The sequence below is a fragment of the Musca vetustissima genome, unplaced genomic scaffold, assembly GCF_032173495.1.
Source record: "Musca vetustissima isolate MV318-11 ecotype Yass unplaced genomic scaffold, APGP_CSIRO_Mvet_v1 utg42163, whole genome shotgun sequence".
Classification (NCBI taxonomy): domain Eukaryota; kingdom Metazoa; phylum Arthropoda; class Insecta; order Diptera; family Muscidae; genus Musca; species Musca vetustissima.
This window is the reverse complement of record NW_026881825.1, coordinates 228,141-254,733: the sequence shown is the minus strand read 5'-3', so window position 1 is coordinate 254,733 and position 26,593 is coordinate 228,141. Positions and strand designations below refer to the sequence as shown.

At 34.5% G+C, this 26,593-nt stretch overlaps 2 protein-coding genes across 2 annotated transcripts in view; one reads left to right on the top strand and one right to left on the bottom strand.

Annotated features, from left to right (window-relative positions):
- The window catches only part of LOC133327830 (pre-mRNA-splicing factor ATP-dependent RNA helicase PRP16), an 89,422-nt gene extending 63,860 nt beyond the window's left edge, over positions 1-25,562 (bottom strand). The window contains exons 1-2 of the mRNA XM_061536367.1: positions 23,605-25,562; positions 23,347-23,540 (exon numbers count right to left, since the gene is read on the bottom strand). Coding sequence (XP_061392351.1) covers positions 23,347-23,540; positions 23,605-25,549 — 2,139 coding nt within the window. The 5' untranslated portion in view covers positions 25,550-25,562. The remainder of the gene's footprint in view (positions 1-23,346; positions 23,541-23,604) is intronic.
- Positions 235-17,902, top strand: LOC133327826 (uncharacterized). Its single transcript, XM_061536363.1, has 4 exons — positions 235-944; positions 14,806-14,984; positions 17,636-17,740; positions 17,813-17,902. The coding sequence occupies exons 1-4, from the start codon at positions 254-256 to the stop codon at positions 17,900-17,902; spliced, it is 1,065 nt and encodes a 354-aa protein (XP_061392347.1). The 5' UTR covers positions 235-253.
- Positions 25,563-26,593: the final 1,031 nt, after the last annotated feature.

Here is a 26,593-nt window from a genome sequence, read left to right as displayed (position 1 = left end):
AAAGTGAATCTGAAAACAAACAAAAATAAACTAGAGAAAGTTCCCAAAAATAATTAAAAAATAAAAAATAATATTGCATAACAATAATAAAAAAGGACTCAAAGAAATTTATAAATAATTATATTTCATAAAGAAAAGTATTTTTCTGCAAAGAAAAAAAATTTGAGCCGCTATACACTTGGCCAGGAAATAAAAAAAAACACATTTTATTTAAAATTTCCTCAAAATTCCAACAACAATCACGGCGCCCACAATGACAGCCACAACTCCTGCGAAAATAAATCGTTCCAATAGTTTTGTCAGTTCCCTCAAATGGTGGCCATTGCAGAGCAACAGCCACCAGCAGACAACAAATAATGGCAACAATGATGGAGGAGGTGGCGGCGGCGGTGGACTGGCTGGTTTCCGGGGCTTCATACCATTCAATAAGACACACACCCAAACGACTTTTGGCAGTTCGGTGGCTGTGCAAAAGTTGCGTGAATCCAAATGGTTTGCACGTGAGGAGCAGCGCATTTTTTGTGCCGTCGTTGAGTGCGGCTTCATTGTGGAGTTACGCAGCAGTGCTGCGGTGGCACGCAAATTAGCACAACAACAACAAAGGCGTCAACGTTTATTAAGTTTAAGCCAGAAAAGGTCCAGCTCTCCTACTACAAACACCACCACCATAATTTCTAATGGCAAATCTTGTGGTGGCATTGAAGATTTAAGCGGCAAATGCAACAATGTTGCACAGACAAACACAATAACAACAACAAATAATCAAAATACCCAAGACAGAATCTTGACAACAACAAGTGTTTCGTCATCGGATTACAGCAGTGATTGTGGCATTGCCGATGTAGACGATGAGTATTTCGATGAAGATGATTTGGAATTGCAGGATGAAAATGATACACCGATACCCACATGGTTCGGTATTGTTTTGTGCAAAACTACAAAAGGTAAGTTGTGGAGAAGGTTGTTTGGGTTGGGTGGGTGTTTCATTAAAGGCAATGAAATGTGTTTTGCAAAGAAATGTAAAAGTGTAGGAAAGGTTTTTTTTTCTTTCTGAAGGTTCTGAAGAAGTTGGACAAAATTGGGTTTTCAGTGAATAGTCGTATGTGAGTTGTTTGTGTCTTCAGCTAAGAGACACTCATTGTTAGGGGTAAAGTCAGAAAAATCTGCACAATGCAATTCAAGTTAAAAGGATAACTATAAATTGTAATGCAAAAGCAAATAATAGTCAAAATTGGAGCATTTTTGGAATTTGGAACCATATCATATATACAATTTTCCCAAAAAAAAGTTATATTCTTGTGCTAGGAAACAAAAGGCTGCCAGATTATTCTGAGATGTGGCCCAATAAGGACAAATTTTTTAATGAAAAAAATAGTCAAAATTGGGTATTTTTGAAAACTCATATCTCGAGAAGTATACATTTCCCCCCAAAATTAAAAGATAAATATCTCACGAACAAATATGTGGAAAAATATCGCGAATTTTGATTCTTCGTGGACTATTTTTATTAAATTTTCGAATAATTGTGGACTCAGTAAAAAATTTGAACTTCAGATCTGCTTCAGAGTGTCATACCTGGGATAAGTGTAGATTTATAGTTATGGTGTCATGTCCCAATAGAAGTTGCCCCATGAAGCATTACCCCAAAGGCAATACATCTAATCAGAATCGAATGTCAAGTCTTGTTTCTTCTAATTTTCCAATAGGGATAATTTGTAAAACACGTGTTCCGTTTTTGGTAATGTTCAAATGTATTTTAATGTGCGTGTCGTGACTTCAATTATCCACGAACCACTATCGTGTGCAGAGCGCCATTATCAGAGCAAGTGTTTTAATAATTAATTGCTTTAAAATAAGTATATTTAAATATTTTGTATTGGTGTTCAAGGTATATTCGGATCAACTGGATTTAGTTAACCCAGTGGGTTTGTCAATTGTCATTTTTGTACTCACTGAGAACCAACCAATTGGTTGAAAAAGTTATATAAAGGAAACAAATCTAGAGGTGTTTTATTCCGCAATTCAGAATTCGAAATATAATAGTCATGACATTTCGAAAATATTTGGAAATGTCCAAATTATGTGTATTTTTGAAGATTTTTATCATTACAAATGAAGGAACCTATTAAAATACTTTTAGGAAAGCAGCAGAACTTGAACACTGCGCATGATTCGAAAACAAACCAGGTTGTAATTTAGCATTTGAGGTTCTCAGAGCATTAATAAGCCCAATATAATTCAATAATAATAGGTTATGTGCATATATAAAAATAAGGACTTAATCTCCCCAGAAGACTGCATGATAGCGAAAGGATGGCTCTCGATCTTGTATTTAATGGACGAACCCTTCCTCCAGGACACTACATAAAATTGGCGCCCAACGTGCTGATGCTAATCGATATGAAGTTTTTATGGCAATTTCAGTAGTGTTGACGGGTAATATTACAACCCATTTATATTTTGTCCATGCAAAATAGTCAGGCGTAATCCCAGTTTGTTGTCTTAAAAAAAATCAAAAAACCCAGTTTGTCTTTATAAAAAAATCAAAAAAACTATTTCTTTGTGAGGAAAGTATGGCATTGTCCACCAAGGGTTAAGGCTGAGAAGACTAGAAATTCGGATTTCGCCACTGATTCTCTTCAGCTCCCTTATAGCTTCATTACAAAAAAACCTTGTATACTAAAATGTCACTTGTAACAAATCGAAGTACTTACGTTACCAGCGAAGCGATACCACCACCAATTTCATAAACACGACGAATAATACCATGATCATAATTCGATTTGTACTTCTAATAAAACCCTACCAACACATTTTGATGATATACTATAGTTGAAAACGTTATGGGGGTTTGATGCAGGAGATAAATTTTGAAATTTTTATCCAAGATAATAGACCAATTTCGATGCGAAATATATTATCCGTTTTGAAGTTCCACCATTTTTTTCACAGATATTAACATTTTCTATAATGTCAAAATATTTTTAATTTAAAAATAACAATACCCACTAACACAGTAGCCCGAAGATTAGGTAGTCATTATCAAGCTTTGCTCGGCATATTGACACATATTTTTTTTTAGATTACAAATTACATAGAAGATTGATAAAATAGATTAGAGTAAAGAAGAAGTGAAAAGAGCTTTATTATCAAGAAGATTTTACATTTAATTAAATATTTATTCACGGCTTCTGTTTCAGGGTTGTCAGATTAGAATTTTTTTTCCAAAGGGGAAGTGGTTTTCTCTTCTTTTTTTAAGTTCTGACACAAATTTTGAAGACATTTAAAACAGAATACTATTTTTTCTTTAACTATCCGTTTTTTCTTTTTTGATAAATTCTCATAATTGCAGACACGTTTCATTTTTTAATAATAAAAAACAGTCATAATAAAAGTTAAAAGAAAAACAGCTCTCATTAGCAATCCAACATTTTTTTTTTTAAAGATATCAATATTCTGCAATTGAATATTTTCTTGCAAACGAAAAACGCATGTCAGGTGGTGTCTTAAGACCATAAATCGTCACGAGTTGCACTTGAGTTTGATTAGCAAATTTATTTTCTTGGTCATAAATTGGGCAAATAAATAATAAAAATTCTAGCTGTTAAAAACTTAAAGTTAATTGATGATAAAAAAATAATAAATGAAATAATAAACAATAATAAATTTTGGGTTGCATTTTGATTTTTTTATTGTAATTTTTCTTTGGCTTTGAAGTCGTAAATTGTCTGCCGTCCTCCGATGAAAAACCACTACATTACATATAACCAATATACAACATTCCGAATAAGTTTTGCAACAAGAACCTAAAATGCAGAATTACAGTCATACAGAGGCACATCACAACACGGAATGCCAAAATACAGTCACTTGCACAAAAAGACGCAAAAAAGTAAATTTTTCAATAAAACTTTTCCGAGAAAATGTCCAACTCCCTTAGAACTGTGTGTTATCACGAATGACGTATAAAATCCCTATTTGTTTGAATTTACACATAAAAACGAAAATACAGCTTACATTCATGTCGTAACAAGGCTTTCGATTAATCGACTTTTTGCATTGAAAAGTCGATGTCGACTTTTCATCTTTGGGGAAATCGTAAAGTTGATTTTCTTCACAAATACTTGGTTTATTGTCATTAAGCCGAAATATTCCAAAAAATATATATTTCAGAACTTTATTTCGTCTGTTGACAACAATTCATATAAAAAAATAAAATTTTTAGTCGATTTTGCATTTGACAAAATCGAAAGATCGACTTTTAAGTCAGAGGCAAAAATAGAAAAGTTTAAAAATCGACTTTGCTCTACCAAGTGGAAAACAAGTAAAACGTTCGTTAATTTCGCCCGGAGAGAACTTTTTATATCCTCCATCGTGAGGTGTCACAGTAAATTGCAGCCAGTAGAAAACGGAATACCAAACTACAGACACTCAAGTTGGAAAATTCAACCTAGGGCCTTGGACAACCGATAAAAACCCTAAACTGTTTTGTAGGGACTATTGTACAAATACAACACACCAAGGTTCGGGAAAGCCAAATTCGCAATGCTAAATTATAGACACGTCGATTGAAAAATTCGACTGGGACCATACAAACCTAAATATAGAGACTACACCCAAAAAAAAACTACCGATATTTTCAGTAGAAAGACTTGCCTCCCAATAAGAACTTCAAATTTCAAAATTAGAGCAAAATTACTTGAAAACATGGCTGAATTTCCCTACAAATGGGGGTCTGCCCTGAAAGTTGTGCCAACATGCTAATTTTAAGTTCGGAGATTTCCTACTGAATCAGAAATTACAGCCATCTTGGCTGGAAACTAGCCCAAATTAAAAAGTGGGCAAATATTGGAAGATCTGAGATCTTAAAAAATCAAATTACTGTCAATACGCTTGAAAACGTATGTATGATGTCCGTCCGAACATTTTGGGACCTAAAAAATCAAACTCTAATGACTCCACACATATTTCTGCTAGAAAATTTTAAATGTTATAACCTGAAATCTTAAATGTCAGCCAATTTATTTGCAAAATGTGACAAGGAAGTTATGTAAAAATGTTAACCTATGTATATACGAAAACATAGAAAAACATATTTCCAAATTAAAAGTAATTCAGTTGAAGGTGGCTGAAACCTTAAAAAAATACCTATAAAGTGATAGTACCTTTACCAAATCATGGACCGATGTAATCCTTTCTCAATATTAAATATTTAAGCTCCATCTTAAATATTGGTATAATGTCCCGATTTTGGTCTGACTCTCGATGGACATTGCTAAAATCCCCTTAGAATTTTCACCGGATGAAGAATATCTCTGGAGAATTGTTCGCCGTGTTGATGACGAAGGACTTGAAAGTGCCTGTGTTGACCCTTTAGGGCCTTTAAAGTACAGCCACACAAACTCCAATCTGCCACCGATGTTCCCTTTTGCTGTAGAAGAGTATGTGACAGCAAAAGGGAAATGCAAAAAAATAAATCCAACAAATTTGCATATGGCACAACAGAAGGGTAGCAAAAACATACCATTAAATAAAATGCCCTTAATGAATATACATATGTATGTCTGCCTGTCGAACATACACATATTGTAAATAATATAAACCACATGTGTAAAAACGTACAATTTTGCACGGTTCTTTCTACGCAGCTAAATAAGTCACTCTTTATTTGAAAAATGAGGGAGGGGGTCACGGCAAAGAGACACTTGACACTCAAATACTCAATCAGTGTGTGAACACACACCAGTCATGATGTTGTTGTCGTTCAATATTAAACTGACATAATGATGAATATGAATATGCCCTCGGTGTATTGTGTGAGGTCGGGTTGAAAGGTAACAACAGACAGACTGACAATCAACCGCCTGAAATACCTAATAAAACTTTTCGTTGTAGAAGAAGAGACGACCGCCAACAATCTCGAAAGTTCTAAAAAACTATGCGAATTGTTTTACCATTAACTCAGGCCGACAGTCAGTCACTGTTACTCACTCACCACACTCAGGCACTTTGTGTAAAGCTCTACAAAAAAATACTGCTGCTGCTCAATGTTGAATTCATTGTGTTGTTGTTGTGGTTTTACTCTTTAATTCTGCTGGTTCGATTATTGGATAGAATGTAAATAAATATACGTATATATATATATTGTTGTATGTATGTAGATAGGTTTGAGAAGAGTTCGGTTGAGTTGAGGTAAAGTTGGCTGACTGACTGGCTTGTCTTCGATGTGCATGCGGCGACCAACATTTGTTTTGTTTTATTTACTTTTGTTTGTTTATATTATTATTACGTCGTTGTTATTGTTGTTGAATTCTGTAAAGGAGAGACTAAGAGAGAGAGAAATGTTGGCAAATAATATTTTGTAAGAGAACGAATTTTATTTTTCTCTTAGATCGCAATATAAAACATATGGTAGAGTTTTATATGAAATTTGAAAACGAAGTATATTTCGAGAAGTTCGAAAGATCTAAGTAGGCAAAGAAGACATTGGAATCGCAAGGACTTGATTTACCTGTACATTGCTATCTTTCTAAAAATTTCCTTATCGAGTGGTAAGGATTTTTTTCCAAACCTTGTGAAGTGGATAAGAACGCCCGCCTATAGACTGAAAATTGTCATGTGAAACTTTTCTAATAGCATCGTACTCGCTAGAAGACCCTGTGTACATTTTTATGGCGTTCTACAAATATTTAGCGGGTCACTCTTTTGTTGTGAAGAATGACATTCACATGAGCAGTCCATAACATGTAACAATTCTATGTACATATGTGGTCGGATATGGAAGATATTCTAAAGTTTAGAATTTTTATACCCTACACAACTATGTTGTCAGGGTATTATAGCTTTGTGCAGCCCCAAAAGTTTGTAACGCCGCGAAATATTGGCCCTAGACCCACCTTTAAGTGTACCGATCGTCATATCCCGACTAGCTGAGTCGATCTAGACATGTGTGTCCGTCCGTCCGTCCGTCTGTCCATTATAATTTGTAAACACGATACAGGCCACATTTATGGACAAATCTTCACGAAATTTTGCATGTAGGATGGGTTCTGGCCAATGAAGACCCCTATTTTTGATAAAGATCGGTTAATATTTAGGAGATGAAATGGACCAAATACTAACTTTTTTCGGCCGCAGTTATGGTCCGAACATCGTGAAATTTTACATGGAGGAGGGGATCGAGCCTAAGAAAAAGCATGCCTATTTTGATAAAGATCGGTCAATATTTAGCGGGTCAAATGGACCCTGTCTTTTGTATGAAAAATTACAAAATTTTTATTCTGGGGCGTATATATTTGCTCCTGAAGGACATATACTCGAGTTATTGATAGTATGTCCAAGATGAGTTGTTGACCTTCAAATTGATACAAATTATATGGCTGTATGTACTCCGATGCGGGAGTTATACGTAATTAAGTAAAGGTTACTATGTGCATATTATTGCTATTACTCCATTAGAGGACGGAAATGTCGCGCTGATCGCTTTGAAATTGTACATGAAGTTCCGATTATGGTCAAGGACGACGCGTATAGTTTTCGGTGAAGTTGAGATTTCATTCAGGGGGTTCAATGAACCGAAAACTTTAATTTTGTCAGATTTTCTAGTCGCTCTAGAGGCAATTATTATATTAGAACATCATATATTTTACAAAGGTGAAGGGGATCTGACCAAATACTTAGAGCGGCTGTTAAGATGATGATCGGTCAATTTTCCGATATTTACACAGACAGGTTATCACACTAGAAGACGGTCCGACCGGGCTGGAGGTAGGTTTTCAAAATACAAAATGTCTTCGAGACATTGGGATATGACACAATTCACGGGCTAACCGATCTGAAGGGAATGTGAATGGAGAAGACTGAAGGAATTCTCAAAAAACACAGAATTCGTAGAATCATAGGGTGGGTCAAACGCAAGATGCTTAATCTAATTTTCCCCAATTCTAACTTGCTCTTGATTTCTAGAGCGCATAACAGACTTCAACAGGCTTAAGTGTATCCATCCATCCCTTTTTTCAACCGAATTATAGCCAGATGTCCTCCAAGAACCTCAAATCTCAAATTCCTGTTACAAATAATCGGCGAAATTTAATTGGATGTAGGATGTGGAAGTGGGTCCTATATTAAAAATATTCTACGATTCTACCCCTCCTAAAAACCAGAATACCAAATTAGTCTCATCGATTAGAAAATAAAATTCCATCACATATGCGGGCTATGTAATGATAAAATCCTATATTGCAAAAATTCTGCTGAGAAACCATATCGTAAAAATCGTCAAAATATTGAAAATATAACAGGACTTTTTACAGGAAGGTTATGTCAGAACTTGAAGCTTATTTCACAAACAAGAGTGTATTGAATACTAAATGCGGAGCCATCAAAATGTCTATGATTGGGAGTGACCCTAATAATGGCATATATCATAACATGAGCTTATTGAAAATGTTCGGCTTTGAAGTCTTTTAATGTGTAAAGTCTTAGATGTATTTTACTATGTAAAACTCTACATTGCAAGCTCTTTCGTGACATATAATTTTAATTTGACCAATAATGCGATATGTATATTGAATGGGGTCTTCGATAAATATTTTGAGCCGTTTCAAACAGGATGACAAATTTAAACACCAACTTAGAGTATACGATGTAATGACACATTAATTTTAATTATTTTTATCGGCAAAAATTATAAATGGTCCTATGCAGACGGGATAGTTTAAATTTAATAGACATATTTTGCAACCATCTAACCTGTATCTTCATGTCTTCAGTCAATAGTGGACCACATTACAAAAAATAGATCATCAGAGTTTTATGAAAATACTTTGCTATGCTCTTTGGAATTTTACGATCTTCATCGTACGCACAAATTTTGGTTAATTGAAAAAATGAGTACCAATTCTTTACCCTCCAAAAAATATTTTGAAAAATATTCAGTTTATTTCCCCTCTTTCCATACGATGCGTTCGCATTCGGATTTCCAGAGATTATCTTATTATATATTTGTCGCCTGGTGTAATTTAAATGTTGTCTGTCAACCTGTTGTTTATTTTGTCAGAGTTTTTGTTCGTTCGTTCAGAATCTCTCCCTCGATTATATCATATCATCAAATAAATGAAAAAAGTAAAAAATTCGCGTATTAAGTAAAGAATATTCTCGTTTACTTAATTTAAAAAAAAAATGTTCTTTGTTGATTTTGTTGTTTAACTGGATGACAGTTATTGTTTTGTTGCACTGATTATATGTCAGAGAGATGTTTTTGTAGTTGTTTGTAAATGTTGACAATTACCAATATAAATTCATGTCATAGTAATTTAACATTTGCATACATATGAATGTATAGTTGTAATATTTACTTCGAGGGGTTTGACCCCAAACATAGTTGCAAAGAAGGGGAAAAAAGTAGGAATGTTGCGGAAATTTTTGAAATTGTCAGAATAGGTTTTGAATTATTCTTTTTCAATCATCTGTTTGTGAGAAGAACCCTTGAACTTTTATGTATAAATGTTTCATCATTGGGGGAACATTTTAATAGTTGTTAAAAAGCAAACAATTGTACTCCCAATTGACCCCGGACTCTCGGATTTATATAAGGAAACTTCTAGAGTTTTTATTTTTTGTTTTGCTGTGAAAAAAGCTTTGGAGCTGGGAATTTTGCACCTTCAAATAGGCAACCCTCAATCAGACCCTCAGATTCCTTTTTAACTCTGGTTTGCTGGGCGGTTTATTAGATAAACTTCCTATCTCTCTCTCTTAGGTTTATAATATTTTTTTCACCGATAGCTTTGTAAATTTATTTTCTAAATATCTTTTAAAAATAGTAAATTATAGAGTGGTTCCATTTCATAATTTAATATCAGTAAAGTATGCTCTACATATATAGTCACATGTCCGCCTATCTCTCTGTGGTACTTATTGCGCCATTTAAGTGTGTGGTGTTGTTGTTGTTTTATTTATTTGTTTGTAATGTGCACTCATTATCACTTCATTTTTTTCTTTAATAAAAATAAACAAAAAGGTCGCCTTGTAATCGATAATAGAGTAGAGCGCATTATTGTGTGTCGATATCAGTTCCGACACACACACACACTTGCGATGATAATGTGTAAATATTTATATAAAGGAATAATAAATTAAATGTAAATCAAAATTAAAAAAAGGAAGAGATTAGAGAAAAGGGTCAGAAAGAAGAGCAAGAACTGAAGAAAGGAAATACAAAAAATGAAATTTTGGGATGTTCAAAAAGAAAGAATGTCAGAAAACCATCAACCTAAACGTCCGGCTAAGATAGAAATAGCCGGTCAAAAACATACGTATTTCATGGAAACTATTCTGGGTGTATGGGAAGGAAATGGCCTAAATGACTAAATGTTTTTAAGAAAAGGACCGCTTTTGTATTTCGAACAAGATTTTGGGAGGATGGAATTTTTCGTTTTTAGAGGGAAAGCCCTTACCGAGTATTAGGTTCAGGGTACTATGTCTTTGCGCATATGTTTGTAACAGGCAAAAGGAAACGAGATAGACACATGGTTCCATTTGAGAATATGCATAGAATCACTTTCTGAGTCGCATTTATGATCCGATACAGGTCGCATATATGATCCGATTTGGATGAAATTTGGCACAGCTCACTTATTTGGCCCAAGGACGAACCCTATTGAAATTGAAGAAAATCGGTTCAGATTTAGATATAGCTTCCGATTTAAGGTAAATGGTGCACCAAAATACCTATATATCTTTCGATTTGCACGAAATTTTGCACAGCGTTCTGAATTAAGAGTAGAATGATGTGTGTTAGGTTTCATGAAAATCGGTTCAGATTTAGATATAGCTAACATATTTGATTTAATGTAAATGGTGCAACAAAGTCCGAACATATTTTTCGATTTGCACAAAATCTGGCATAGCGTACCTTCGAGGGAACATTGACATACAATTGTAAGGATACATATGTATAATATACCCAAAATGGTGAAGGGTATCATATAGTCGGTCCAGTCCGACGATCCTAAATTTCCCTAGCCGATACAACACACAAAAATCTTCGTCACATACCTCACAAAGTATATAAATTCTTGATCGGAATAAATCGACATAAGATTAGTCATTTGTAATAAAATCAGATTTTTTTTCGAAATTCGAACTAGAAGGGTACGAACCGTACTAATATGTACTAAATATGGTATCCTTTATTAGGCAAACGAGTAGAGCTAGAATTCTGAAATTTGGAATGTGGATCTATGATGAAAAAGTTAGGCAGATGTACAAAAGAGTTTGTTTTGGAAATTCGACCTATAAGTGTACGAATAGTACTAAACATTACTAAATTTAGTTCTAATTGTATATACATATATTCAACATATATTCAGCTAGAATCTCGAAATTTTATATGGAATACAAGTTGGGAAGTGATGTTGATGTATGTAAATGGATTTAGATATTGGTACTTTTGTGTATGAAATGTACTAAATGGTACTAAATATGGTAATATTTGAATTCAGTTGAACGTAAAGATGGAATCTTGAAAAAGAATTGGTACAATTATTGGAGTACAGGATTGAGGTAGCTTTAAAAAATCGTGCTTGTTCATATGAAAAGTACTAAATGGTACAACATTTTGTACAAGTTGGAACAGAAAGAGCTGGAGTCTTGAAATTGGGAATTAATATGACTGTTGGATTGAAGGATTGAGGAGCTTAGGAAATTCGTACTAAATGGTACTAAATTTAGTACAATTTGGATTTTAGGTGAACAGAGAGAGCTGAAAATCTGAAATTTGTAATTAAGATAACCCTTGAGGATTCAGTTATAGAGACAGCTTTGTAATTCGTATTTATGTGTACGAAAAGTACTAAATATGGTCCACGTTGAATTTGTGTGAAGGGTACAGCTGGGATCCTAAAGGTTTTGCAAGGTTGAGGTAGTAATAGGGTACAGAACATGCTAAATGGTACTAAATTTGATACAATTTGCATTTGGGTGATAGGATAGAGTTGGAATCCTGAAATTTGGAATTTAGATGACTGTTAGAGTGTAGCATTAAGTGAATTTTGGGAATATGTACTTATGGGTACTAAAATTTACTAACTATAATACAATTTGTTTCTGTGTGAACGGATGGGGCTGAGATTAGGATTGATTCGTACCTTTGGCCACAAAAATGGGTTATATGGTACAAAATATGGTACAAGTTGGATTTTTGTGAAAGGATAGGTATGATATCCTGAAATTAATATAGTTTTGGATTTGGGTGAATGGATACAGCTAGAATCCTGAGATTTGGAATTTAGATTAATGTCGAAGTTTATGGGGTGTAATTATTTGTTCCAAAAGTGCTGAATGGAGCTAAATGTGGAACCTTTAGGTATTTGCTAAAATACATCATTGAAAGTCTGATCACTTTTGAGAATGGAAATAAGAAAAAGATTTTGGAAATTCGTGCATATGTGTATGAAGAGTACTAAGTGGTAATAAGCTTGATATTAGATGTAGGAATATAGATGGATTTCGGAATTATAGTACAATAAATTATACGTTATTCACGATATCAATATAAAATATTATTTATTTATTATTTTTTTTTTTTGTATTCCCTTTTCGCATACGAAGTAGCGGACATGTCGCTAGTATTTTAATATAAGCCCAAATTCCGACCCTATTTTCAGAAGATAAAATACCTATTGACACTAATTGTTCTTAGAGTCCCGTTCCATTTTAGATATCGGATAAAAATCCAGATCTATTGTGGAACAGAGCACACATATAAAAGTCCCGACTTTTTGAACATACGTTGATAGTTCAAGCATTCTGGATATACTTCTTCCATATAATTTCGTAATTTTTATATTCCTTTTTCCGCTCAATTTTTGTAGGTTCTTGGCGAATTTTCAATCATATACTACATATACCGAACTATTTTTATTTATTTGATTTTGGCCTGTAAGGTCGATGATCAAATGAATGATTTTCAAGTCATATTTTTCCTATTTCAAGTCGAGCTAAATGATCAAAGTTTTATAACTTTTTTATGCCCATGGCGGAGGATATAAAAAGCTCTGTCCGAAATTAACGATTTTTTCGCAACTTTTCCAACTCTGCTGATAATTATATGACTGTTTCATCAAGATTTTGCATTGTTCCAATATTTTGCAATCAAGTTCGCTTTAGTTTCTCAGAGGGAAAACATTTTCTTCATTTCATTTCCTGTTCTAATGATGCCCAAATTCTCATGGTTGACTAATATCAAAAGATAAAGTCCATGACACAACGCCTACTCTATTACCAACTCATATTTTGGTGGCTATAAATTCTTTTTATTTTTTATGGCAAATAAAATAATCGGAAAATGCAAAAGAGTCAAACAACATCTGTCATTTGTTGTTGGAGTTCATTTCAGAAACATTAATCAACTCCATTTGAAACTAAAATCAAATTTTGCAAAATTTTTGTTTATAATCTTTACCAAAAAACAAATTAAGCAAGGTCACCTTTGTGAAGATATCTCACAAACAAGCCCCTTCTCCAAAAATAAATTTTGAAGCTTCACGTGGGTCCATATATTTTCGGCATTTTTTTGTTATCGATTAATAATTACTCCGGAATAGTGTATTTTTGTTTTGTTTAATAAATAACATTTATTGACTCTAGAATAATCTAGATGTGTTGTTTGTCTTGTTTAAATATTGGTCAATAAATTTGTTATTTTTTATTTCTGTTTTGGAGGGGAAAGCCTTATTGAATATTTGGTTTCATTATCAATAATTGCTTGCTTGCTAGTCGTCATCATACTACAATATCGATTAGTAATTTTGTTGGTTTCTACTAATAAGTATATGTTATTTATTGTTATAAATGTACCTTGGTAGCGTCTTAGTTTTATTTGTCATGGTCTAGTAACTACCCTACTAAGTATTGGGCGCCACCTACTAAAATATTTGTTTCATTGGAAAAATGTATGGACTTTCACTTGTCGTTATTTTTTCTGTTTTCAGTTTTTATTTTTTTGTTGCTGATGATTAAGTCAAAAATGATTGATTGTTTTGCATTCGTCGATAATTGTAGTTTTTGTTGGAATGTTCTCTTTAAAGGGTGATTTTTTTGAAAACCAAAATAAATAACTGACAATTATTGGTGGGCCCAAATAATGGTGATTATATGGTTGTAGTTGTCATGGAATTTTAATTATTTACCTTTTATGTTGAATAAACTCAAATTGTAATTTGGTAATTAGCTGGAATACTTTATCCCCACATCAATCGACATTCCATATGAGAAACAAAGTCCAACTATTGACTGGAAAATAATACCGAAATTATGAAAATACCAAAAATTAGACCAACAATTGGGGGCTTTGAGTAGGATGATTTGACAACCAATGCGAACCTATAATATTATATTCCATATTTTTTGAAAAAATTACTCAAAATGCCCAAAAATTCCGAATAATGGATGTACGATTATTTAGGTCCTACCCCGATATATATTTTAATATTGATTATATTTGGTACTGTGAATTTCTATCCACTGAGAATCCGAAATATTAAATTGTTTCGGGGTAGCCACCATTTAATGGCACACCTGTTATTCAATTCGGTAAAAAAAACTCCGACTAAAATCCCAATCTATCCAAAATTGAGAAGTACTGTTAAATGGGGTCTACACTAAAAAATGGACCCTATGAGAACCCAAAATACCAAATTATAGCCAATTCGATTAAAAAAATATTTTGCATTTAATTAGCCATAAATATATCAATTCAAATATTTTAATTTTTATTTCTTCTTGTTCTTCTTTATTTTCTTGCAGACAATAAAACCAAACCCGAAACAATTGAAATATTTTCTGTGAAAATACGTGAAAATGGTACCTTTAAAATGTTAAAAATGTCCCTGGAGGATGTATGGAATAATGGCTGGGAATTGCGTATTAATAATTTTGCCGATAAGGAAAAGCCACCACACAATGAAAAGGATATAAGAAATCAGGTGAGTGCAAACAAAAGGGCAAAAAAAAAAATAAAATCAAAATCAACATTTCGAAAAAAGATCACAAAATGCTTGGAGATGTTAGATAGAGGGCCATAACAAAATGGAAAGAAGAAATGTTTTTTTAGAAGGAGACAAAAACTCCGATAAATGAATGTTAAGTTTGGTCGGGCCGTACTGCTAAAAAGAAAATACTGCTCTTGGACCAATATTGACAATTTTCTGCAAAATGCCAAATTATAGCCACTTTGATGAGAAAATTCGGTTACAAATTTCAAAACACCCTGGTGACCAAAACTAAAGCAACTGAAATTGCAAACTGAATAAAAGACCTGTAACTTTTTTTGACAATAAACTTATTGTCAACATTTTTTTCAGAAAAAATAGGCACAAGGTACAGGAGTGAAATCAAGAAGGCTAAACGAGAGTCTGGGCTCTCCTAAGCTCAGGAATCCCCCCACTTCTAATGGACTGGATTGAATTATAAACTTCTCCTTTGGAGAGAGTTCCGTGAGGAAATCTGTTCTGTTATAAATGAGATATTGCTGAAATTCGACCATCTTAAAATAAAGGTTGTAGCCTATGCAGATGGTTTAGTCTTGCTAGTCGGTGGGAAATTTCTGACGACTATTTCAGATATTATGGAGGGCGTCCTTTCAATTCTGTCCAACTCGTCAGTAGTCTTGGCGTATACCCCACTAAGACCGAATTGGTGCTCTTCACTAGGAAACGTAAGATTAAAAATATTTGCTTGCCATCTTTGTGGTGGAGTGACCTTACCCTTTTCTGCAGAAGCAAAATACCTTGGTACATTCATTGACACAAATTAACGTTGAATAGGAATATAGAGGAACGCTCTAAGAAAGAACTAATAGCACTCTAATCCAGTAAGAACTCTTTAGGTAAGAGTAGGAGACTTAGACCAGAGATCATACATTGGCTATACTCCCCATTCTTACCTATGGATGTCTGGTATGGTGACAGGGGTCAACAAAAAGATACTGCTGACAAAATTAAATTCAGACAGCGATCGGCTACGATTCTGACTACCAGAGCGCTTAGAAGCACACCACAGACAGCCTTGAATGCGATCTTCAACCCCCAACCACTGGACTCTCTGTTTAAATTCCAGGCTGCTAGATGTGCCCTGAGGCTCCGAGAAAGGGATGCCTGGAAGTCGCTGAACTTGGGTCACGCTAGTATCCTCAACATGACGCCAGGTTGTGACTTTTTGAGGAGGAGTACCCCCTTATAGAGATTTTAACGACATCAGAGTGGCTTTAAAGTCGTGCACTATAAACTCAAAAGCAGTTCTTGATTGCAAGGCTGCTCTACATGATATACGACGATTAGTTAATTTATGTTGGGTTCCAGGACATAGCAACATAGAAGCAATGAGATAGCCGATGAGCTTGCTCAGGGGGTTCACAGTCGTCCCACCTTCCGATTGAGAGATCTGTGCTATCACCCATTGGATATTCCAAAGGCAAAATCCGTTTGTTCTACGGAGTGATAGTCGGCAACAGAAGACCGAAAGCTATCTGGCCAGAATTCTCACGCCGAAGAACGTCTTTGCTGTTGTCACATAATAAGAAAGAGATTAAAATCATTGTGGGGATCATAACAAGATTAGATCCCTCACTTCGAAATGGAACTCCAACGGAGAGGTTAGAAACAATTGAACATATCCTCTGTAGCTGTCCATCGTTGAGTGGCAGAAGACACATGTGTATACCATTATACCGGAAGCATGGGTCAATGTTGAAAAATGTTTATAGGGACAATAGGAACCCAAAATATGAAATTGCTCCCAAATTGGTTGAAACACGTGCTCAAGCCCCTAAAAACACTGAAATTTGGGATGTAGCGTTATATGGGGGCTTCACTAAAATGTAAACCAAAATTGACAATTTTTAGAAGAAAGATTTACTACCATACCCACAACCCAATTCGGTAGAAACATGTGCCCAAACCATTAAATACCGAATATTGAATGGTACCGGCGAAGTGAATCCAAAATACCAATTTACAGCTGATTATGTTGAAAAACCTATCTGAATCCTCCCATAATACCGAATAATAGTTGGTACCGTTTTATGGGGGCTAACCTAAAAAGTGGACCCATATTGATTATTTTCGGTAGGAAGATATGATACCCAATGAGAACCAAACGTAGGAAATTACAGCCAATTCGGTGGAAAAAAGTGTCAAAAATCCCCATAACACCTAATATTGGGGTGTGTCGTTATATGGGGGCTATACCAAAACGTGGATTTTATTTTGATAAAAAATATACATATATTCCTTATGGGGTCTCAAGGGAATATTTCGAGTTGTTGCAAACGGAATGACTAATTTAATATACCCCACCAAAAGGAGGGAGGGAATAATAAATATAACAAATCGCGATAGAGGACCATAACAAAAATGCGTAACTAATTAAATTTTTTTGAAAGGAGATTTTGTAACCGCTGATAAAGGTCATTTTTTCAAGTGGATATTAAAATTTTGAGGTTTCGATTAAAGCAGAAAATTGAAAATTTTCATAATTCAGTTGAAGAGGTCAGATCGAGAACCATAACAACATTCACCACTGCGACCTCTAGAATCTATTTTTATTAATATTTTTTTTACTTCTAAATCCTTTTCAGGTATCCTTTGCACGCAAAGCCAAACAAAGCCTTTGGAATAATAATCAGCATTTTGTCTATTGGTGTCGCTATGGCAGTCGCCAGCAGGATGTTCGAAAACGTCAAGTAAGTTTACATTTGAAAAAAATTTAAAATTTAAGGATTTTAATATTTCTCAGTTTTTCCAATTTCTTTCAGATGTCGGAATGTGTTAAGTGGGGCAGTGTGGGCATGAATGCGGGTATGCTGCTGCTGATGAACAAAAAATCATATTCCACCTCAAAGTAAATGCAAAGCAAACAAAGTGATGGGAAATTGTGATGCCCAATGCAACCAGACCACAAAAACTGTGAACATTCTTTATTTTTTTATTTGGAAAATGAAAGGAACCAAAGAATGGCTTATTTTTTGTATTGTTATTAACAATTACCATAATGAAGAAAACAAAGTAATGAGGGTTAGAACAACAACATTTGTGATATATAAAAAAAGAATTTGATATTTTTACACAAAGCCCCTGTTCTACGAAAAAAGTACCGCATGAAGTGATTGAATGAAAAATATTCATATGCATTGCATTTTTTTGGTAGATGGATGGTATACACAGATAAGATAACCACTAAAGCCTTGGTAATAACAAAAAAAAATTATTTAAATGATGGTAAAAAATAACACTCACACAAAGAAAACAAGTACATATTAGTAAATGTTTACTTTAACGATTTAAATAATTAAAGTAATACAAAGAAAAATAAAACACCACACAATGAAATGTTCTAGTCCTCAAGTCAAGAAAACTGGAAAAAAAAGCACAGCCTAAACTAGCCAAACACCCTTCCTCACAAAACCAATTGAAAGGACCCCCTCATAAATGTATAGCCAAAACACTACTACATATCCAAAAGGCAAAAAAAAAAAAGAAAATAATTTAACATTTTTTCTTGAATTTGTCAAGGATACACCCTACGCTCACACAAAATTTCCCACCTGCCCTTAAAACCAACAAACCAACAAAAAACTATATATCGCGACAGCTTTTTCACAACCACAATGTGCTCTACTACTCTATAAAAAAACTGTGAACTATTATTGTTATCGTTTTTTCTACATACATTTACATATGCATATATGAGAAAAACAAGTAACGAATGGAGAAAAGACTTATTTATTTTTATTATAATTAATTACTCTTATTATTATTATTTTTTAAAATCTATTATTTAACAAAAAAGGATAACAATTGAATTGCACAAAGAGAAAAATTCTATGTTTAAGAGCTTGTTATTGTTATTATTCCCTATATAAGTTTATTATAATTAAGATATTTAAGTAAAAATACACATATATGGAGCTACAAAAAGAATTATACACATTATTTACTATGCCCTCAAGAAAAATAGAGGTTATTTTTAAGGATTTTTTTTCCTAACTGCAATTTGGAAAACTAATAAAAATTTAAATTGAAGAACAATTCTACGGAATCTTCATTGAACTAAAAGATCAGGTTTTATTTGGAAAATAGCACACATTTTCTTTCGAGGAAAATTGCAGATTATCTTGCTTTTGAAGAAGTGGGTAATTCACGACATTTTTAGGATAGGAAATTACCATTTAGGAAGGACTTATCTTGTAAGATTACCGCTAAAAAGTGTCGATAAATAGATGAAATATACAAACAATTGAAAAAGTCGTTAAGTTCGTTCGGGAAGATCTTTTCATACATTCATTCATCATGTGGTGTGCATTCAAAATATCTTAAATAGGCCTGGAACTACATATGGTGACTATGTCATTGTAAATTGTCTGCTGGTAGGCTGTTTATTTCAGTTCGGAAAACTATGCTATGAGAATCAATTAAGCGAGCGGTGGAAAAATCATAAACCTATATTGAAAACTTTCAAGAAAGTGGTTTTTATTCAAATCCGGAAAAAAGGAAAAATGTAACTAGGAGATATGGGGGCTACCCTACCCTGAAGCATGAACCAATATTGAAATGTTTTTTTTTTTTTTTTTGTAAGGAGATTTTCTTTTTCTACCAAATGAGAATCCAAAATATCAGATTCGAGCTAATTCGTTTAGACAACCTGCAAAAACTTCCCAGAATACCGAAATTTTTGGTTAAAAACGTGCACAAACTCCCAAAAATAGCGAATAATGAGATGTATTTTCGGTAGCAAGAATTGGGAACTCAAAATATCAGATTGCCCATACTCCACAAAATACCGAATAATGGGGGGTATTGATTTATGGAGGCTATCCTAAAAAGTATACCAATATGAGATTATTTTTGGTAATGAGATTTGGGGGTACTGAGATTTACTACCCAATGGGAACTTTGATGCGTTCTTCGACGGACGAGCCAATGAACTCTGGCACAACGAACCTAGGTGCAATGTGTCAAGATCTATCTGGCCGAACTTCTAAACCAAGAGAACAAACTCACTGTTGAACCTGAGCAAAGCTGAAATTAGAGTAATGACAGGTGTCATTAGCTTCTTACCCTTCATTATTCCAACTCGTTATATCCTAAATGTGTCAAAAATCCTCAAAATATCGAATATTTGGGTGTACTGTCATATGAGGGTTACCCTAAAACTGGGCCCGATTTATCCCAATTTCAATACCAAACGAGCTAGACGTATGGTAAATTTCGGGTAAATATTTCGGGGTGTTGCAAATGGAATGAAAAATTTTAACATACACTCCACCTTATGGTTGGGAAAATGCGACTAAGACATTCAAATACCTGATTGTCGCGGAAATTGAATTCGAAATTTCAACCACGTACTACATTGTTTTCCACAGGCTATTGCTGCTATTATTATCTTGCTTACCGGACGAACAATTTGTGTTAATAATTAGATTCAGATTAAAATTTTCACGATTGTCATTTACAATACAGCGTACACAAATTGATTTTCGCTGCATTCCTGCAGTTTTGGGAAATGGTTTCCCGATACAATTATCCGAAGTTTGAACCAATCGATATTGTTAATTTATAAATATATATATATTTGCTTATTTCTGCCATCCGAATTGGCTTTTTTTATTATGACATACATATATTGGCCACCAGCGTAATTGAACATCAAACTCCAGACACATATTCACTTTTGAAGATCACCAGCACCGCCTCTTTGAATTATCGCATTATTTTAGTCGAATGTATTTTTCTTTTAAGGAAACCAAAATTTAAAGGTCTATTACATATCGAAAGAAATTGAAAAATGTTTGAAATTTCGAAGAAACAACGAAGCCGGCAATAAATTGAAGTTCGTACCACATTGTCGGTTAAAGAATTTTTGAAGGCGACATTTTTTGTATTTTTTTTTTTTTTTTTTTTTTTGGATTTCACAAAAAAGAAAATATAATAGTCATCAAGGAAGAACTGAATTAATATTAATCACATTTGGTCGAAATCGGATACTAGAGATATAATATATAGATAAGTATAATGCAAACATATGCGCTATATGTTTACATGGCCGAATATGAAAGCTGAATCGGTGTTGTATATCGCCTCAAACAGGGGGATGTCGAGAGGTCTCAATGGCATGCCCGAGACAATGGAGATATACATATGTATTGATAAGAAAGACATGTAGTAAGTATGAAAAGTAAATATTCCCAAACAAATGTACATGGGCAATATTGCCAATTTTTAACATAGCTGAAGCGGAGGTTCGCCCCTTTATAACTCGGGAATTACTTAAGTTTATAAAAAAAAGTGAATAGTTTTGGGTTAATTGGTCTGTCATTGCAAACTGTTCATAATATTGACCACCAAACTTTATTTTGGTGGAAGCTGTGTCTACTTTAATGTAAAAAAATGTGTAAAAACAGGTTGAGGCGAACGAGTTTTTTTATGTTCTCTATCGATTTGTGACTAAGCCACTCATTTCACGGTCTTCGTGTCAAAGTAAAACTGGAAGCCAACAAAACGGGGACTACGCCACTTATGTATCATTTTTCAAAATTTTAACTGCATTTACCTTTAAATGATGCTGACATTTTGAAGCTCAATTTTGAGTGTTTTTTGAATTTTACTTGTAGCTTTAATACGCAAACATGAATTTCTAAATATCGATTATAAGATTATTGTAGTCGCGAATCTGCGTAATTTGATATATATTTTGTGTATGTATTATGCACAGCTTCAGAGTAATACTCATCTGAAAGTGGAAATTTTGTGCGATCAAATTTCTAAAAAAAACTATTCTTCGGGCCAAATTTTTAGATCTGTCAACTGAATGATATGGGTACCCGGGATCAATAAGGTTTTTTACGTTTCGGATGATATAAAATCTACTTCGTGAAAATCCAACGGGTAAAATAGCAGAATAACCCCAACATTTTTTTCTGAAATTTCTTGTATAAAATTAAAAAAACTAAATATGATGACATTATTTTTTCGAACCAAAAACAAATATTTTTCCTCAATATCTTGTTTTGTTGTCGCTGTGACAAAATTAAAACCTCGATAACTTTTGCGCGCATCAACCAAAAACTTGATTGCGAACGGTTTCGGAGTCAGAACATTTTTCTCTGTATGTGTACCAAAAATCATTGATGTGCCACAAAAACAAATAAGCTGATTTTTTTGAAAATGGAATATTAAAAAATTGGCAATATTGTCCATATACATCTGAAATAAAGTTAAATATCTAAAAGTCTTTTTAGTCGGAAAAGTTTAATGCGAAGACCACAGTAGATGGTTGATATAGCCCAATAATGCAGTTCTTGGAACGTATGAAATCGATAAAATAATAAAAACAAGTAAACATATAATTAAATTCAGGGAGAATTTTGTATAGCACCCCCCTTGAGGAACAAAGAATTACAACATGAGATAACCATTTAAAATATCCGACATTACTAAATTCGGGTTGTGCCATGGTAAATTTTAAGTAGGATGATTAACCAATTCGGTTAAAGAAGTCATTACATTATCATGATATTGAATTAGCCAAATTCCAAATGTTGACACTTTGTAGGGAAGGTACCAGAAGAGTGAAGCAACGGTCCCATCTTCTAGCTTGATCTATGTAAGGTATAATCCGTTTCCTCTATATGAGATTTACAAGTTTTCATAATTTTGACCAATAAGAGTGGACCGATAAGTCCTATCTTCCTACAATATACATGTATGATTAAAATATTAGATTGAGGGTCGCGATATATAATTATCTTAAAAATAGGACCGACATTCATGATTTTTGTTAAAGAGATTTGCTATTTAATACTAAATTTTAACCAATTTGGTTAAAATACCGAATAATGTGGAGTATCGTTATATGGGAACTATGAACCAATATTGATAATTTTTGGTAGGAATATTTGCTACTCAATTAGAATTCAAAATTCTAACTTAAAAACGAGCCAAAAGCCTGTCAAATACCTAATATTTGGGGGCTATACTAAAACGTGGACCCATTTTATATACCAAACAACCTAGGAGTAGTAACAATTCTATCTTATTTCGAGCTCTATAGTGATTTCAACAGAGAGACATTGCTGAATAGACATATAATTTTATTCTGATTAACAATATATACTTTATCGGGTCTCAGATAAATATAATATTTAGAGGTTTTGCAAACGGAATGACAAATATAATATGCGCTCCATCTTATGATAATAAAGATATAGTTTGGACTGTCCGACTATACCCCTTTGTTTACTTAATCTACATACGGACTAATTTGAAATTGAAATTAAAATTCAAAACTTACCTCACGCAACAATCCAAATAAAACATCTGTAGACAACGAACGTTCATGGGCTTCGTCCATAATGATTGCCGAATAACCATCCAAATCTGGATCACGTAAACTTTCACGCAACAGAATACCATCGGTCATGTATTTGATGACCGTTTTCTCCGATGTACAATCCTCAAAACGTATAGCATAGCCTACTTCTTCGCCTGTTATAAAAACAAAACAAGAAATTAGAAAACTATTTATAAGGAAAATTGTTTCAAATCTTACCCAATTTGGTACCCATTTCATCGGAAACACGCTTAGCCACAGACATGGCAGCAACACGACGTGGCTGGGTACAACCAATCATTCCAAAATTACTATAACCATCCTCGTGCAGATACTGGGTCAACTGTGTTGTCTTGCCACTGCCAGTTTCACCCACAATAATAATAACCGAATTTTCACGTATAATATTCAGCAGTTCCTGGCGAGCGGCGAACACCGGCAAGAATCGCCTCTGTTCGAATATTGATTTTTTACGTGAAAAATCACTTGAACCTCCCCCTGAACTATCTTGATCACGCATATGATCTGCAAATTTTTGATCTTTACGATAATCGGCAGTGTCAGAGTCTTTGTCGAATTTCGCATCTTCTTCGTCGACTTTCTTTTCTATACCCATAATGTTGCCCAATTTCGTACCGCCCAATTCCCAATGTTTCTTTTGGGCTTTACGCCGTTCCTTCTGTTCACGATAGACACGCACCAAGGCACTACCTTTGCGTGCCAATAAAGCCATATCTGAGGTAGGATCTTTCACCGGAATAACAGGTTCCGGTTGTTTGGTGAAAACAATGCGGCCATCCAAAAATGGTGGTATAATGTGATGGACCAACAAATGGACACGTTCCAAAGCTTCCTCGTCAAAGTCATCATTGACATTAATGGACATAACCACACCGGAGGTTAACATACGATTTCGTTCCCACAATTCATTGTCTTTGTTATTCTGTCTCTGCTGGGCACTGATACGCTTCGTGCGTTTCTGCTCCAACATTTCTTCACGTTTCTTGAAATAATCGGCATTGGCATTGCCGAAGGGGTTATGTTCGTCATCGTAGCCTTCATCAATGTTATACCACTCTCGATCCAAGCGACGTTGTTCCTCCTCCCACATATCACGATCTTCATCACTCTCACCCCACGGTTGACGATTACTACGACCTGTTGCTGGGGTGGCTCCCGAACGTTTGCGATCATTAGCCCATTGATTGTATTTGTGGGCTGGCGTGGGACGAGGTGTGTCATCTTCTCGATCTCTACGTGAGCGGCTGCGAGAGCCGGACATAGAACCAAAACCACTGCTGGAACTACGTTCCGACCAATCACCTCTCTCCGAGCTGGCGTACGATTTTGGAGTTGGGAAATCCCAAGATGATTTACGGAATGAACGTTCCGATGGGTCATCATCATCCCATGCGCTGCCCGATACCGATACACCAGATGGAGTTTTAGGCTCGTCACGGAAACGTGGCGTATTTACACTGCGTGCGGAATCACGTTCACTGCGATCTCGTTCACTACGATCGCTACGGTCGCGATCTCTACGATGTTCACGGTCCCTATCACGTTCTCTACTACGATCACGGTCACGACGTTTATCACGACTGCGGTCTCTGTCTTTATGACGGTCTCGATCACGATCTCTATCTCTTGAAGATGACGACGACGAGGATGATGATCTACTGCGTTCCTTATCATCACGCTCCTCATAATTCTTAGTGGAATAATGTACACCGCCTTTGCTACGATCTCGTTTGATGTGCTCCCTTAAACGTTCCCGAGCTTCCTCGGATACACCACCCGTATGAGAGGGAGTTTCATCCTTATGGGCTCTCAGCTGACGGCTGACCTTTTGGAAACTCATTGTATCCGGCTTCTTAAAGGCAAATTCACTTAGATTGGTCGAAGTGGATGGGGTTTTGCTGCCACCTTGCCTATCATCATCGTCGTCGTGTTCATTGTCTCGGAACGAAATAAGACGTTCCTTCTCCTCGCGTTCTTTGCGTTTTTGTGCCGCCAATTTATCCAAACCCAAAATCGATGGTTTCGGAACTTTGAACTTGTTGCCATCGTCGGTCTTTGCTTTTTTGATTATCAATCCGCCGCGCATTTGACTGCCACTTGTACCTTCGAGACGATGAACGCCCGAATCATCGTCATCCGCCATTTCTATGGGATGGCAGTCCTATATTTCCATAAATTCCGAACTAATTATATTAATTATTTTGCTCCGACTGAAACGTTTACAAGAGAATGTGACGGTTGCGAATGTGACTACAAAATAGAATTGTGCAATGTTTAGAATGTGGGGATAAAAGCAAATACGACAATAACAAGATGCAGATGATTTGGCGTTGCCATATTTCCACTTATCGAATGAAATCGATAAGTCGTTGAGAAGTAAAGCTATCCGGTAACATATTAAACTGAAATTTGAAAGAATTTACTATGTTATAGATGAAACAAGCATTTCATGGTATTCCCTATTCGATTTTGTAAAGAAATCATAACATTTCATTAATTGTTTAGGTTTTTAGTTATGTGTTGAAAAAATAAACATCGAAAATACAACAACCACAAGGAAACGATATGCGTTTGTTTCCTTGTAGTTGTTGTATTTTCGATAACATATAACGCGACGGGTGGCTCAACGCGAGCATTCCGCTTAGCCCTTAAATTAGTAGAGTATTGCGGTACGAGTTCATACCAATATTTAACTATATTCCAGAGGCAAATTATCACATCGTCCAGAGGGCAAGTATATTTTAATCTAATTTTTGGAAGTTTCAACAAAAATTTGAACATTTTATGGAGACGTACTAGAAGGGTTAGACCTTTTGCCCCTATCTTCAAATTTGATTTAAGTTTGAAAGAAAATTTAGGATTTGCAAAGCTTGGAAACCGATTACTTCCTTTGGAATTTATCATCAAAAACAGACGAACAGATGTTCGTAATTCGACTTCAAATTTTCTGAAACTGATTTTTTATTTGGGTTTTATCGTATCAAATTTTATTTACCCTCATTAGCCATAAGATTGAAGGAAGAATGACCTACAATTCTTAATTTTAGAAGTGAAATGGGATACATCGGTTCACAACAATACAACCATTATCAATTTTTATTTTTATTCTTTGAGGTTGAAAAAAATCTCTGCAGAAATTTTAGTTCCATTCCAGAACCTAAAAGAATCTACTAATTTTACAAATTTT

What these genes read in the sequence shown, in the direction of transcription:
- LOC133327826 (XM_061536363.1), top strand. Translation starts at nt 254, where the DNA reads ATGACAGCCACAACTCCTGCGAAAATAAATCGTTCCAATAGTTTTGTC. An exon ending in TTTGTGCAAAACTACAAAAG is followed by an intron (nt 945 to 14,805) that starts GTAAGTTGTGGA and finishes ATTTTCTTGCAG; the next exon opens with ACAATAAAACCAAACCCGAA. An exon ending in AGGATGTTCGAAAACGTCAA is followed by an intron (nt 17,741 to 17,812) that starts GTAAGTTTACAT and finishes AATTTCTTTCAG; the next exon opens with ATGTCGGAATGTGTTAAGTG.